We start from the raw sequence: 17,067 nt of genomic DNA on the forward strand, positions 1-17,067 counted from the left end.
GAAGGTTCTATTGATAATTGATGAAGAGGGTATTGGGTTAGATACTGCTAAGTCACTTCAGTTGTGTCTGACTCTGTGTGACCCCATAGACAGCAGCCCATCAGGTTCCCCCATCCCTGGGATTCTCCAGGCAAGAACACTGGAGTGGGTTGCCATTTCCTTCTCCAATGCATGAAAGTGAAAAGTGAAAGTGAAGTAGCTCAGTCATGTCCGACCCTCAGCGACCCCATGGACTGCAGCCTTCCAGGCTCCTCTGTCCATGGGATTTTCCAGGCAAGAATACTGGAGTGGGGTGCCATCACCTTCTCCATTGGGTTAGATGCAGGGAGGCTATTCAGGGTCTAATTGTGAGAGTAGGCTATTAGATGCTTCCCAGGTGGCTCAGTGGTAAAGAATCTGCCTGCAATGCAGGATATGCAGGTATGATCCAAGGGTCAGGAAAATTCCCTGAAGAAGGGAATGGCAACCCACTCCATATTCTTGCCTAGGAAATGCCATGGACAGAGGAGCCTGGTGGGAACAGTCCATGAAGTCACAAAACAATCAGGCACGATTTAGTGACTAAACAACAACAAGGCTATTAGTTGATGTGACTGGTTTATAGGAAGGAAAGGATCAAACTCCAGGCATCGCTCAGTCAGAAGGTCAAGCCTTGGTGGGATGAACTATGGTCATCAAAGCATTGGGAAGAAGCAATGGGTTGGTGGGATAACTTGTTTTATTGCCTGCAGTAGAACTTAGTAGACTCAACCAGATCTGGGGCTTAATTAAAACTAGAAGAACAAATGTTTGGATGTTTATTATTAGTTTACAAGAAATGAAAACATTTACATTGTCTTAAAACCCCTGGGCTGTGAGCCCTATGAGAATTATGCTATGTCATCATTTTTTTTCTTCCCCTGCCTAGCCCAATGAATGTCACATGAAAAATGTTCAATAAATAATTGCGGAATGAATGTTTTCTGGAGAAAATAAGCATCCAGGGCTTCTAGCATTTAAAAAGCTAACACTTGCCAAATTAGCTTAATTGTTAACAGCAGAAGGCATTTGAAGTTTCTTTTGCGAATTCTAGGCAAAAGTTTTCAGGGTTAAAGAAGGAATAATACAGCAACAGAAGGTGCATGGATTTTAGGGTTGGATCACTGGCCTGTGATTATGCATTTTTCAGACTGAGGACTTTCAGTATTTGTAGATATGGCAAGTTAATACCTCTTGACCATTATTTAATTTTGCATACATCAGAGAGGCCTAGGACATGGTAGTGCTAATGCTTATGAAACTGCTAAGTCAATATCATGTATCTATTTTAAGATAACAGATTTTGAGAGAATATCCTGAGACAAATTTTTAACCTATATGAAGAATTTAATACCAAATCTAATTTCTTTGTATTTCTTCTATTTCTCATATGCTTTCTACCCCAAATATACACAAACTGCAATCACATTTGGTTTCTATGAAGTCAATGAAGATTGACATTTAGAGCTTTTCTCAAATATGTATATTGTTTATTGGGCTTTGACTCTTGGATGGAATTTGAAAATAACATAATTTGTCTGTTGGTAAAAGGCCTCACTGTCAGGCATGTCTGCATGTATATATCTAAAGCTGTGGTCTAATCCTCAAGTGATTTTTGAAAGAGGAGGTGTCTGCACTACGCTTTACCCATTTTATTTTGTTTTCTCTTTCACTGTTTGTGGTTTGCTTTGGTTGGTCTGTTTATCTATTATATTAAGTGATTTCTGCAAATGTCTTAATCATCTATTAATTTTAGGAATAAAGTATTGAAACACTAAAAAAAAAAAAAATAAAGTTTTCTCACCATTTAATGGCAAATATAAATTACTACCTAGGCCAGTTAGATTTAACAAGGAATTTTTACATGGTTAATAACAAAGAACCATATAATTCGATCCATAAATGTTTTAATCTACTAAGTTAAGAATCACTACCCAATAGATGCTGCAGTGACAAGCACATCCCACTTAACTAATCAGAGGTTTTCATACTTTAGTGTGCATCAAAATAACCTGGAGGGGCTTATTCAACACAGCTTACTGGGGCCCAATCCCAGTTTCTGATTTGGTAGGTGTGGGGTGGGCCTGAGAATTTGCATTTTTAACAAGTTCCCTGGTGATGCTGAAGCTGCTGATCCACTGCTCTAATGTATCATCGATCTAGTTTCCCACTGTCTAATTAGAGCTATAAGCAGTGTGCTGTTTTGGGGCATTTTCCATCTTAGTTAAGGAAGCATTAATGCTACAGAATATAAGGTTTGATGAAACGAAGATGTGGAGGCATCATCAGCATATTGATGTAATTCTGATTCCAAATGTCTTTCAGTCTCCCCTGTGGCCTCACACACATGCTAAATAGGATGCTACTGAAAAACTAGCACTTCACAGCCAAGGGTCCTTAGGGAAACCAGCCAATCATTCAGCACTATCCTCTAAGAAGATGAGGGAAAATCTGTTAATAATTCCCTCCAGAACTTTCTGCAAGCTTAAATAGGTGAGATTAAATTTCACAGGATAACAGAATCCCCCAAAATGCTGGTATTAAAAGCTGTTGACAGATCAGATAGAACTGCAGAAATGCTTTAGGCTGTTGGGAATCCCTAAAAGGAGGCATGAAGGTCAGGACTCAACAGACCCACTTGAGTTGATAAATTTAATGGATAAGGTTGGGGAAGGACTTTGTAGTGCTTATTAATTATTACTGAGAAGAATGCAGTACAAAATTATTTTAATAGCACAGTCCCACATACAGAGAACATACCAAGAAACATATTCGGTTTCCCAATAGCAGCAAAACACGATAGATCTTTAATTCTGTTGTTTTAATTTTTGGCTGCACTGAGTTTTTGTTGCTGTATGTGGGCTTTCTCTAGTCTTGGCAAGCTGGGCCAACTCTCTTGTTGCGGTGCGTGAGCTTCCATTGTGGTGGCTTCTCTTGTTGTGAAGCATGGACTCCAGGGAGTGTGGGCTCATTAGTTGTTGTGCACTGGTTTAGTATCCTGCGCATGTGGGGCCTTTCTGGACCAGGGATTTAACTTGTGTCCCATGCATTGGCAGGCGGATTCTTTACAAGTGGTCCCCCAGTGAAGTCCTCTGTGATTTTTTTTATATTATTTTTAATTGGAGTATAATTTTGCAGTATTGTGATGGTTTCTGCCAATATCAATATGAATCATCCATAGGCATACTCATGCCCACTTGCTCTTAAACCTCCCTCCCACCTACGTCCACCTCCCACCACTTTAGGTTGTCACAGAGCACCAGCTTTGGGTTCCCTGCATCATGCAGCAGATTCCTAATATACATTACCTCTGTTGTTTTATTTGGGCTCACTATTTTATTCTACCTGTTCATTTGCCAGAATAATAACTGATTTAACTTTGACAGTGCCAGTTTTCATGTATTTTAGCTATAAAGAAGGTCAGCTATTTTGATAATACTGCTTTATTATTTTTAATAATAAAATAACAGAAGCAGATTGACTGGTCTGTTAGTCAAAAATGTCTTCATTTTTGTCATGTTACCACGACTCTGAAAAAAAATGCATTTTATGTGAAAAATATGTATCTTTTAATTGAATCCTTCTGGTACCACAGAGCATTCCCCATTATAGATCATTAATGTGGCATGATCTGCAGGTCTCCTCTGAAGTATTTTTAAGGTCAAATGATCATGTTGAAGCTACATCCATATTTTCTTTCATCATCTAAATATTACTAGCTAAATATGCCTTTTCTTACCAGTAGCTAATGGTTTCTAGTTTTTATTTAGTTTTAAGAAATATGACTCTGGGACTATTTTTAGAAAATAACCTTTATAAGCTGGCAAAATTAATTTTGCTTAGTTAAAGGTGATGCTTATAGCAGCTCTTCAGTAGTTGCCACCTGCACATCATTTGAGCTGGTGGTCTCCATGGAAAGTAATCAGAGACCCATTAGCTAGGTTAGTGATATGAAGATACCTGCAAACAAACAAATGCACAATTGTCCCCAGGCACACAAAGTTATTAATGGTAGTTAGGGACTTTCCTGGTACTAAGATATTAAATACGTCTTTAATAATTTATGATGATGTTGGAATGACATTCCAAGGATCTGTATGTGTTTACCTTTTTGAAAAGACTGAAATTTCAGAGAATGGAATAGTCACAAAAGGAATTAACCCAAAATTGAAGTACTTGGGTCTAGGTTATATATTTTAGTCTGATATGCCCATCTATAAAATCAGTGTTATAACTATATGCTTCTAAAATTTCTTCTATTCCCCAAGTTGTGTATTTTGAACATTTAGGAAAAATATGCGAATGATACAGAATGTGGACAGGAAGGCTTTATCTCTTCATGAAATGACAGGAAGTCTGTATTGAAAATTTTGGCAATATCTATAAATACTACACTTGAAACAAGTTGCAATTAATGTGTCCCCGGTCAGTTGGTGAGGTAAAATCTGCTGCAATCAAGACATGGATATTGAAGAAACTGACAGGTGAGACTGTCAGAATTCTACACTACATGTGATAATTTAGATAGTAAGTGAAAAACAAGGACTGTAAACAGGCCAGAAGCCAAAAGATGCTTGTGCCCATTCAAGATTATATATATTCTAAATGTTTACTTATTTTCAAAAATCCCAAGGGATGGCTACATCATGTTTATTTAGGAATATCTGTAGAGCTAAAAACAATGTACCTTTTCAAAAAGTTTACCGGCTTTCCCATGTATGTATTGATGCTGTGGTTGTTCAGTTGGTAAGTCATGTCCAACTATTTGTGATCCCATGGACTGTGGCATGCCAGACTTCCCTGTCCATCACTATCTCCTGGAGTTTTATATATAATATATATTATATACACATACATACACACAGATTCATTAATAGTGCACGTTTTAAACTGGTGTCAATTCATTATCAAACTATATTAAACAATGGCATTTTGTTATTACTCTATTAAACTTTATATTGTCATTATTCTATTAACTTTTATGTGAAATTTAGAAGATCCTCTTCCATTAATAATATTCATCTCAGCTTCCCAATATCTTCTTTCCTTTTTTATAAATTGAAAATATTAAAAACTAATTTGTGTAATTTTAAAAAACATATTTGTCATGCATGCAGTTTAAAAGATATAAATGAAAAGCACATATGAGTTAATACAAAACCAAAAAAAAATTGTCATTCTTTTTAAAAGTGATTTTTTTTTCTCTTAAAAAAGATAAACTCATCCTTCAAGGTCTGTTCTAAATGTCATTTTCTCTTTGAAGGCTTCCTTAGCTCCATCCTAATTAGCCTCTCCCTCCTGTGAGACCTTACAGTTCTTTATGCTTCCTATATTATGACACTTATAGAGTAGTTACTTTATACTTTATCCTCATCACACAAAGTGCAATCTCCTTCAAATGGTTTGGCTCATTCAACTTGAGTTTGACTGAAAATGTAGAATAGTGCTTGATCCAAGTCAACAGATCAGTGAAGCATGTTGAATAAAGTACTTTGCTGCTGCTGCTAAATCATGTCAGTCGTGTCCGACTCTGTGCGACCCCATAGATGGCAGCCCACCAGGCTCCCATCCCTGGGATTCTCCAGGCAAGAACACTGGAGTGGGTTGCCATTTCCTTCTCCATAAAGTACTTTAGGGGCATTGAAAACCTTATAGGAAGACTTTAAATGAATATAAAGTTATTAAAATATGTAATTTATATTTTATGCATATATATACTTCAAAATTACTTCTGATAGCTTTTGAATAAATAGTTCATTCAATTATTTATCCATATATATTAATCTAAATTTTTAAAGTTTATTTTATTACAATATCAACCTAGCATTGCAAGTAGATTGAAAATGTCAATTTTCCTTGGCCTTCAAACTCTGAAAAGATAGCTGTGAATTTAGAAAAAAAGAAAGAAATTCAACCAAGCAATATATGAAATCAAAATTAAAAATCAGTAAAAAATATAGAATCAGAGAGGATTAGCAAGTTGCATAGACATAAGATCCTAATTTGTACAGAATTTGTATGAAGAAGCATTTCAAGATTGAAGAAGGTATTACAAAGGCACCAACCTAATACAGAAGATAATCTAGTGAGACATTCCAACAATAGCTTGACTGTATTCCAACAAATATTCTAACAAATATCTTGTGAGATATCCCACTAATAGCTTGATTGTAGCAAAATCTAAGATGAGGATTAATAAAAGCTCATCAGATTTAAGAACATTTTGTCAGTCATAAATGACTAATGTTTAAAAATACTCTCTTCTTTTAAAAATGATGTATTTCGTAATACCCGTGCAAAGGCATTTAAGCCTCTAAATTATGCCGCACATTGCATCTCTGGTTTTTGTAGCTTCATCATGACACAGCATAGTTCAGGGGCAACTGTATCCAATGTGTAGTACAACTCTCATTGGAGAAATGTTTCTTTCTGTTCAAGATTCTTCAATTTTAAAATCTTACAGTTAAAAGATGCCAAATGCTTGTAACACCATAGGAAGTACTAAAAAAAGTAACCTCAACTTGTGGTTTCAGCAAACTTCTGCCTAGAAAAGAATAATTGCAGAGTTAGCTTGTATATTCCAGAGACTGGTAAGCACATCAATTGCTCTGCATTCCACCACAGACTGTGAGTCTGTATAAGTCAAAAAGTACAAAATATATTAAGCTGTTTTTAATAAATTAAAGGAGATGTGATCAGGAGTAGATTTTCAGAGTTTATTGTCTCTTTCTCTATCTTCCTTTGTCTCCCTGGTAACCAAAACAACCAGAAGATTGGATTGTGAAGTCAAACTCACAGGAATTAGAGTTATAACTTGTATCCAGCTTTATTAATAATTTCAAGGATACAAGCAAACATGAAGTGTGCGGTAAACAAGAAAAGGTACAAGACTGCCATCTTGTTGCATCAGGGTATGCTTTGATCCAGAATAACGTAGTCTCTAAGTAACATTAGTAGCTCTATCACTTACACAAAACAAAGTTGTTTTAACTATAAAACATCTCCGGTTTATACTCAGATAGTCACATAGTTAACATGACTGTTTAGAGAGAGCTATGCTGCATAAATCCCAGGTTTTGTTTACCTTAGCAGTCCTAGACTAGCAGGTATACCTTGGCAAAAGCATTACAAGGATAACTGCTCTCCCAGTTGCAAATGCTGATTGATAGCTTGTTTCCATTAGCATGTTTACAAGGGGATTTGACCAGGTCGCTTTCTTTCTTGAGATAAACTCTTTTGCCATCCTACATCTTCTCTCACCGAAGGAAGATAATCTGTGTCATACCAGAATTTCTAACTAATTCCTACTCATCTTTCAAGATTAGTTTATATTTTACATTTTTCAGGCAGCCCTTTTGTGACCTGCACAACTGCTGTTTAAAATAACCCTTTTATGTGCCATTAAAACAGAATGTGTTTATATGTTACCACAAAATATAATTGCATATTTGTTTCTTTTTCTGAGATTTTTGAAAGTAGGAATTATTTTATTAACTATAGCACGTAGCACCATTTTTGTACATAATAAGGACTTAATAAATGTTGGCAAGTTACTACATTGATAGTGTTCTTATTATGTAGTATGAATAATTTAATAGTGATGAAGTAAAAGATAATATTTTCCAAGATTATCACTGGCCAGTACAGACTATCAAACAATTTTGATTTGAAATAACATCTCTGAGGTCCTCATGTTCATATATTGATAGAACTGATCACTTGTTGAATGTCTAGCTGTTAGAGGATAATCTTTACAAAGAATATTGTTTCTTCACATCATTTCTCCAACTTTGGCAATTAGAATTTAATGTATGCTGGTTTTGAGTTCTGCTCATTATGGCTTATAACCTATGCTTACTTTGTCTATATGCAATCTAAAAATGAGTTGACATCATGCTTTTAATTATAGTAAATGATGTTGTTTCATAATTTCCACAGTACGATGCCTGTAATATTAATCAGACCAAATCATCACATTACATAAAGTTAATCATTAAAATGATGATCTTTATTGCATGCTATAGCACTCTATTTTTATTTCACTCTGCATCAACCACATATTTTCCCCGAATATGGAGGTAAAAATCAAAGCTAAGAAGTGTTTTTTTTTTCCCCCCTCAGACAGTATGAAAAGAAAGTAGCAATTTATTGAACTTCAAAAATGGAAACTTATGGATGCTTTTGTATCTAATTCCCTTGAATATTTATTTGTGGGGAAAAAGACAAGAGACATGTGTATATTTGCTTGGTGTACCAGTTGTTCCTCATGAGAATAGGCTTATCAAACAAGTAAATAAATAAATATGTGTGTCATGGACAGAAATGTTCATATACTCAATTCACTGAATTGTTGATTATTAATGATCACTGGGGCTTCCCTGATGGCTCAGTGATCAAGAATCCACCTGCAATGCAAGAGATGCAAGAGATACAGGTTTGATTCCTGGGTCAGGAAGATCCCCTAGAGAAGGAAATGGCAACCCACTCCAGTATGCTTGTCTGAAAAATTCCATGGATGAGGAGCCTGGTGGGCTACAGTCCATCGGGTTGTGAAGAGTCAGACATGACTGAGTGATGGAGCACACACACAATGATCATAAGCAAACATTAGGTATTAAAAGGCACTAACACTGACATCTGTGAACCAGTTATTAGCACAGGAGCCTGATTCATTTGAACAACAAAATGTTAAGACCTATTTCATGAAGCTAGACCATTGGTCACTCTGGTCCATCATAAACATATGGCACTGAAACTGACAACTGAGAAGGAGTACCATTTGCTTTTTCATTTCAAACTCACAGTATAGGATGCTCTGGTCAGGTAGCATGTCTTCTAAATGTTAAGTGTTCCTTGCTTTAAGATGAATGTTTAGTATTGTCAACTTCATTTACTACGAGTCAGTTGTCATTTTGTTAGCTTGAATATCTTTGGGGTTTTCATATTAATCATTCATTGTGGTAAACAAAATGTTATTCAGTGTCAACTGTGTGCCAGTCATTTTATTAGATACTTATAGGGCTGAAATCCACCTGATAACCTTTCATGTGGCATATTGGCTAGAATATATCCTGATTTGCCAGGCATCTGTCCAAATGTTCATTTTCTTATGCTCATCATTTCTTAAATATTCGAATGTCACAGCTGAATATTGAGGATAGAAAGTTAAGTAAGATATTGTCTTTGTACCAGTTTATTGTCTAACAAATAAATAAATTTAAATTCTATTTTAATTTTCTATCTTTATATCTCTAGATAATGTGTTCTATGTCTCTACTGTTTGCTTTATGAAGTAGTACTTCTTTGTTCTAAACTTACCCTTCCTTTGTATTCAAGGAGTCTCCATTAACTAATCTACAATATTGAGTTCATAAGTCCATCACCAGGTTCCTGTATTTTGTGATTATACCTCTAAACTTACTGAGACCAGGAAGCTTAGATTTCCTCTTTCCACTGAGGACAGCCTTTATCCAGCCAAACCCTTACCTTTAATTTGCCTTTGGCTAGATCCTTTCTGGAGAAGGCAATGGCAACCCACTCCAGTACTCTTGCCTGGAAAATCCCATGGGCAGAGGAGCCTGGTGGGCTGCAATCCATGGAGTCGCTGAGTCGGACACGACTAAGCGACTTCACTTTCACTTTTCACTTTCATGCATTGGAGAAGGAAATGGCAGCCCACTCTAGTGTTCTTGCCTGGAGAATCCCAGGGACGGGGGAGCCTGGTGGGCTGCCGTCTATGGGGTCGCACAGAGTCGGACACGACTGAAGCGACTTAGCAGCAGCAGCAGCAGATCCTTTCTTTCCTGTTCCAATTAGCCTTGTTTTGAAATTCAACAAATGTAGCTATACAAAGTCTCATTCTTTCAAATATACTAGAATTTCTGTCTTTGAATAAAATTGAATACCACAGGGCTTTGATTTAGCCATAGCATAATTTTTAGCTAAATTTTGTCATTTCTTAATATTCCTTTGGTTTCTCTGAGCATCAGTTTCTCTTCTGTAGGAAGGAAATAATACTTCTTCCCACAATTGTTTGTTTATGGGGACAGCAAGCAGGAGAATCACTGAGAATGTGTGATCAATCTGTAAATCATGATGGTACCCACTGTGTTTTTGGCTTTTAGAGCTGCAACAGAGAGAAAATTTTGAAACTAAATACTTAAAATAAGCAACTAATATATAAATGTTATATCTCCTTTGTGAAAATTAAAATGAATTATGTCTTAAGAACTTAAAAATAAATATATAAGTATTTATTATTATTACTTTTGTATTTTCAGATAGATTTCATAGTAATGGAAATAAATTCCTTTGTTTTCCACAAATAAGTCATAGGGTATTTCACTTAATATATGGCTTCGCTTACTTTGAATTTCTCATTTTCCTAATATTTCCCTATTGACTACAGTAAATCTTATTATCTCAGTTCTTTTCTCAATATAATATCAATACTTTCCAAATAATTATATATATTCAAGTCATGTCTTTCTATCTTTTCTTTAAAAGTTATTCTCTTTTATGTAAAATGGAAAATCTAGGTATCTAATAGGTCCGTTTAGTCAAGGCTATGGTTTTTCCAGTGGTCATGTATGGATGTGAGAGTTGGACTGTGAAGAAAGCTGAGTGCAGACGAATTGATGCTTTTGAACTGTGGTGTTGGAGAAGACTCTTGAGAGTCCCTTGGACTGTAAGGATATCCACCCAGTCCATCCTAAAGGAGATCAGTCCTGGGTATTCATTGGAAGGACTGATGTTGAAGCTGGAACTCCAGTACTTTGGCCACCTGATGTGAAGAGCAGACTCATTGGAAAAGACCCTGATGCTGGGAAAGATTGAGGACAGGAGGAAAAGGGGACGACAGAGGATGAGATGGTTGGATGGCATCGCCGAATCAATGGACGTGGGTTTGGGTGGACTCCGGGAGTTGGTGATGCATAGGCAGGCCTGGCGTGCTGTGGTTCATGGGGTCGCAAAGACAGACACGACTGAGCGACTGAACTGAATAGCAAGATAGCAGGACAGAGTGTGATTTATGTCTGCTGTTCAAATCTTAAATGTTTGAGAGACTAAATAACATTGTAAGTTTCAAAAGCAGAATTTTGGAATAGTCTGGGGGCCAGTGTGTATACCTTCTGACTTCTGTGCACAGTCAGATAGCTGGCACAAATACTGAATATTTGAATACAAGTTATGAACCCTGGTGCATGTGAAAAGTTATTATGTGAGTTGAGGACATATTAAAATGTAGTTTCTTCCTGTTCATAATTCTACATAGTTTTTAGGCTATAAGTTTTACTCAAAAGCTATGCAAGAGTACCACTAAATCTTATTCAACCTTAATCTTATTGTAAATTCTTAAAAGTTTTGATTTGTTTGCAGTGTTCAATAACTCATTCTAAGTTAAAGGCCAAATTTGGTAAAAAGTATATAAGGTTATCTACATATAATAACATATACTATATAAGTATTCATAGAGAAGAGTAGAAAGGCGTGAAACACACCCTAGAGTCTGAGACGTGCTCCCAGTATGTGCATCCTTGGTTCGGGAATTTATTTTTGCCCTTCACAGAAAAGAGTACTATTATAAATACACATCATGTATTGATATACTCAAACCATAATGATTTGGCACTGTTCTCCAGTCAAGTTTGCCATTATCATTAAAATTAGCATCACTTGACATTTTTGAAACACAGTAAACTGGTTTATATTGGTGAGCTATAAGACACTCCCTTATGCAAAGGTGACTGAAGTGATACAGAAAGCATAGCATTATATGCAACTATATTTATCTTTTAATTAGAAGTATTTACGGAATATTTTGCTTTCCAGACATCATACATTTTTGTTTTGTAGAAAGTTAAAGAGGAGTATAAGTTTTTTTGGCTTTTCCTTTTTTTTTTATTCCTTACCTTTGCTGTTGAGTTACCTTGATGTTGGAGTCATAATCTTACTGCTAAGTGTTACTGAGTAGGTTGAAGAATGATTTGGAGGGAAAGTGAATTCAGAAAAAGACAACTTCAAATAAATTGCATTTATTTCACCAGTACAAATTAAGCTTGCTTCAGGTGTTTTACATTTCTGAATTGCCTTAAGCAACACCACATACCAATTAATGTAGCTAGGTATTGTTATCCCCTTTTTAAATGTAAGGTCAAAGCGATTCAGCAACTATCCCAAATAAGCAATGGAAGTGGGTTTCAAACTGATTCAATCCCACTTACTTCTCTCTCCCTTATAAACCATGAGCAGTTTGAGAGCCACTGGCTTGTATATTTACCACCCACAATACCCACTTATTTATTGTTTTTGCTATTGCTAGTCTCTTAATTTTATAATGAAAAGGAAAAGGTTATGTGACAGTAGTTTATGGAGCTGTTTTCAAGCCTTCAAAACCAGTTTTCAAAAAATATCTTAATTAAGACATAGACTGAAATAGCTTCATTCCAATATGTAATAATGTGTTTTTCAAATTAAAAAAAAAATCATCATCCCTTGAAGGAGTTGCTTTAGATATTTTTAGATTTTTATGACATTGTAATTTTCATACCATAAATATTCTGTGTATCTGTTTATATGCTGTGACTCTATGCTATTATGTTATGTAAGAATTTTTCTTCTCTGAGGAAAATAAATTTCACTCCCTTATGGGTGATACTAATCTCACTGACAATTCATGGTATAGATCAATCGACGTTCAGAGATAGGCAGCTATAGTCTAAACTGACGTGGTTCACAAAGTGTCACTTCTGGAATAGCAGCAAAGCATCACCTAGCAATTTGTTAGAAATGCAAATCTCAGGCCTCATTCAGTGCTACAGAACTGGGGGTAAGCCTGTGCAGGGTTTTATCAGGTCCTCTAAGGTGATTCTGATGTATTGCAAAGATGGAACCACCACTCGTGGATGGAGTGCTGAGAGACGGGTCCATGGCTTCATTGAAACATTGAGCAAGCTACTTTTTGTCTCAGTTTTTTCATTTTGTTGTAGCCCAGATAATTCCTGTTAGAAGCCTTACACATTCAGCTTTCTCAACCTCACTCGTCAACTGAGAATCTACCTTTCTTCCATCGGGTAGGGAAAGAATGAGACTAGACACACTCACAACCTCTTCTGTGGGATGTTTTTACATTTCCTGCAAAAGACTAGTCAACATACGGGTTAGGATCACATTAACAAAGGCCTGGCCCCCAAAACAGTAAGTAGAAAAGGAAGTGAATAAATAAATCTTAACATTCTATCTTAATAGACATCCCATTATGGGCACAAAAACAAAAATTAGGGTGTCCAATTTTATGGCAGAATAAATTATGTCAGATAAGTGGAATAACTGGGAATTTGTCAAGAGGAACATGTTTGTTTCTCTTTCTTGAAATTTTCATTTTTTTTTCCGAAAGTAAAAATAAATGTTACTTGTTTCTTGGTTCTACAGAATTTCTCTAATCTTTTCTCTTTCCTACCATTCTAATCAGTTACTTCCAGAGACTTGCTCACCCACTTTATGGACTTTTTTCTAGTTTAGATATATGCAGCCTGGTAATAATCAGAATTTATTTTCATAAAAGGGATGATTAAAAAGAGAACTTAACCTACAGAAATAAAAGCATAAGGAGACCACGCTATTATAGTGAGAAACCTCACACACTGCCAGCCATAGGGCACGCACTACATAAAACTTTAGAAATAGCTTGTGATGTCATGATCTGGACTTACCAGATGGCACTAGTGGTAAAGAACTCACCTGCCAGTTCAGGAGACAAGAGACACAGGTTCAGTCTCTGGGTCTGGAAGATCTCCTGGAGGAGGGCATGGCAACCCACTCCAGTATTCTTGCCTAGAGAATCTCATGGACAGAGGAACCTGGAGAGCAAAAGTCCATAGGGTAGCACAGAGTCAGACATGACTGAAGCGACTTAGCATGCACGCACACTCGCCATGATCTATAAAATTCCACATGACAGCTTCAATGCAAGACTTCCTGTGTCAGTGATTTACAAAATGTGAACAGCTGATAACTGAATCTCAGCTTTGGTGAAAGAAAAAACTTCATGTTGATTTAAACATTATAAGCTTTAGTATGAATAATTGAATTAAAAATCAATATTAAATCAAGAAGAAACATTTTCAAGTTTTTCTGTGTTCTGTTTCATTTTAGATGGAGCTTGCTAGAGAAGAAAAATGTGAATTTTTGCCTTTCTTGTCTCCACGGAAGGTTATAGTCAAAGGTGGGAGAATTGTTGCCATGCAATTTATTCGGACAGAGCAAGATGAAACTGGAAAATGGAATGAAGATGAAGATCAGATAGTCTGTGTGAAAGCCGATGTGGTCATCAGTGCCTTTGGCTCAGTTCTGAGTGATCCTAAAGGTAGAGTGCTTGGGAGCTGAAATGTGTTACGCAGTTGTCTGTTATTTTACTGCCATAATGGTTTCCAGCTTTCAGGGAATTGTTTTTCACTTGAACATTCATTTCCTTCTTCTAGTATGGAATGCAAGAAATCTTGATTTGTAAGACTTAGAAATGGTATTTAATACTTATACAGAATTATATTTAAAGTACTGGGAATTGGAAACAACATTAATCTTTCTTTTTAGCTTATAGTCAAAATACATATCCTGCGTTGTTAAATGTTTGCCTTGTTTCCTCTATAAAAATCAGTTTTTTGTTCAATTAGACCTAGAGTAAGAAAATGTGACAGAGAACTTGTAATAGCCAATCTTCAGTGATTCAAGCAAGTTAAGACCTAATGAATAGTCAAAAATAGAATTCATGTTTACTATTATTCGCATACCAAATTATCACTAGAAACATCAAAATTGTCAAATTAGGAAGTCTGAACTTCTGTCATTTCATCTAAGTGGCATAAATGGACATGCTAAGAACAAAATGCTTTGAACAAGATATGAGAAGAAGAAATAGATAACATTCCAACTGAATAATAAGCCAATCAACTAAGACTAGTTTGTGTTGTTTTCCTCGCACACAGCGTTTTTGTGGGCCACTTTACATAAAGGCTTAGGTTCCTCCGTACCCTTCATTTTGCAAATCTTTTACTTTTTACTGCACACCGTCAAAATGACATCTACTTTATTAACTAAAAAGAAAATAAAGAAAGATGTTTCTCTAATTTCAAGATTCATTAGGAAAAAGAGTAAGTAAAATTTCTAAACCTGATGATTCCTATAGCTTCCTACTAAATCCATGCTAAAATTACATTTTGTGTCTGAAACAGAAAAAGATAATGCTTGCAAATGTGCATTTTTATCCAATAGATAAGTAAAACGTTTAAGCACTCATCAGGATATTTTATCTGCAGGACATCAAACATCTTGGTATTTGGAAACATCCAGATGTTTAATGTCATCAAGATAAATGTTTTCAAATAGTTGGATGATGGCCTGAATTTGTCACTTTTCATCTAGACATTTATGTGATATGCAGACATAGTCACAGTGTGCTTTGTTATTCATTGATGAGTTCAGGACAGAAAAAGAGAGCAACATATAAACTGTATTCTGTTATCTAAAAAAAGATCATCATGTTCTTACCGCTCTGTATATGACTGAAAACTGAGTAAAAATTTGAATCACTTAACTTGCAATTTTGTTGATTTTTTGTCTATCAAAAAACAATTTATCTTACCATTTAAATTTATGTTCCACAACTGACAACTCTAATATTAAGGAAAATATATCTTTTCCCTAGCAAACTTAAGTAGATGTGACTCAGAGAATCATAGAATACAGCTTTCCAAAGCTTATGTTGGTATGTGTGTAAAGAGTGAAAGATTTAACTTAATATTTAAAATAGTGAGTAGAAGAAAAGAAAGTCTGATTTACTCGTGTTTATTTGACTAAATCATTTAAAAATTTATTTGTGAATTTTGTTCCAAAATTTACTTGTGTATGTTTCTTCCAGGGCTCTGTATGTTTCACCCCGTATACATTAGAGAAATCAAGGGAAAATGATTAGACCTTCCCTTTCCCTTTTTTTTCCCCCTCCTCCTGACTTGAAAAACAAACTGCTTGAGAAAATTTTCCTCAAATAGAACTACTTGCTTTACGAGGACCTTCAGTGTTGACATTAATGAGAGCTACTTTCCAGTTAGAGGGGAGCTGGAAGAGCTGCAATGTTAAATAGCATTCACATCTCTGCTGCTTTCTAAATATATTCAATACTGTTTTTTGAATGGAAAACATTTTAAAATGGTAGAGAGAAACATCATTTGTGAAAAGTTGATCAAGAAGATCTTACCCAAGCGGTATTTAAAATCTTGAAACAATACTTTCAAAGAAAACTTTCATGTGCACATGTTACCAGATAGAGTGAAAATCAGATTGTAGGAAGCAAGTTGTCAGTTTGGGTAAGAAGAGAAGCTGTTCGTGTCTCTTCTGCCCTGAATCTTATCCTATCTCAATACTCCTGTGATGTGATTTATGTGTGATATTTTTGTGATTATTGCATATGTGGTATGATATACTTCAATATATTTACTTACAACCTCTTTCTTAAATCATCAATCTGCTTTTCTACCCTTCTTCTTCACTCCTTCCCAAGCTCTCTTTGCACAGACTCCAGCGAACTGCACACAAAACTCGGTGTCATCTTTTCACTCCTTATTCTAGTTTCTGCATCTGACAGTTGTGTTTGAAAAACTCTTCCATGTCACTTAACCTATCTGAGCCTCAGCTTCTTCGTCTGTAACAAAACATGGATAATAATACATACTCTTTCTACCTCTCAGGACGGTTATCAGAATTAAAATGAAATAATGTGAAAGTGCTTTGGAATTGAAACTGTAACACATTATTATTGTTTATGACACTCCATTTTTTTTTTTTGCTCTTTCTTTTAACTGTTCCTTTTCCACTGTCACTGACTGTTTTCTTCCTCTAAAAAGTTCAGACTTTGCCCATTTTCTCTTTTCTTAATATATTTATTTCTTTACTGAACTCATTCATTCATTTATCCACACATACATTAATTCCTTTTAAGAATATTTAACGGACAACTTCTATGTGGCAAGGGGTAGCCAGGCTTACAATAAGCAC

General features: G+C 35.5%; 1 protein-coding gene across 1 annotated transcript in view; it reads left to right on the forward strand.

The window, feature by feature from the left end:
* Nucleotides 1–17,067, forward strand: part of DPYD (dihydropyrimidine dehydrogenase) — a 945,375-nt gene that overhangs the window by 383,705 nt on the left and 544,603 nt on the right. The window contains exon 11 of the mRNA XM_025289449.3: nucleotides 14,173–14,383. Within this exon, the coding sequence (XP_025145234.1) occupies nucleotides 14,173–14,383 (211 nt within the window). The remainder of the gene's footprint in view (nucleotides 1–14,172; nucleotides 14,384–17,067) is intronic.

This window comes from Bubalus bubalis, chromosome 6 (assembly GCF_019923935.1).
Source record: "Bubalus bubalis isolate 160015118507 breed Murrah chromosome 6, NDDB_SH_1, whole genome shotgun sequence".
Classification (NCBI taxonomy): Eukaryota; Metazoa; Chordata; class Mammalia; order Artiodactyla; family Bovidae; genus Bubalus; species Bubalus bubalis.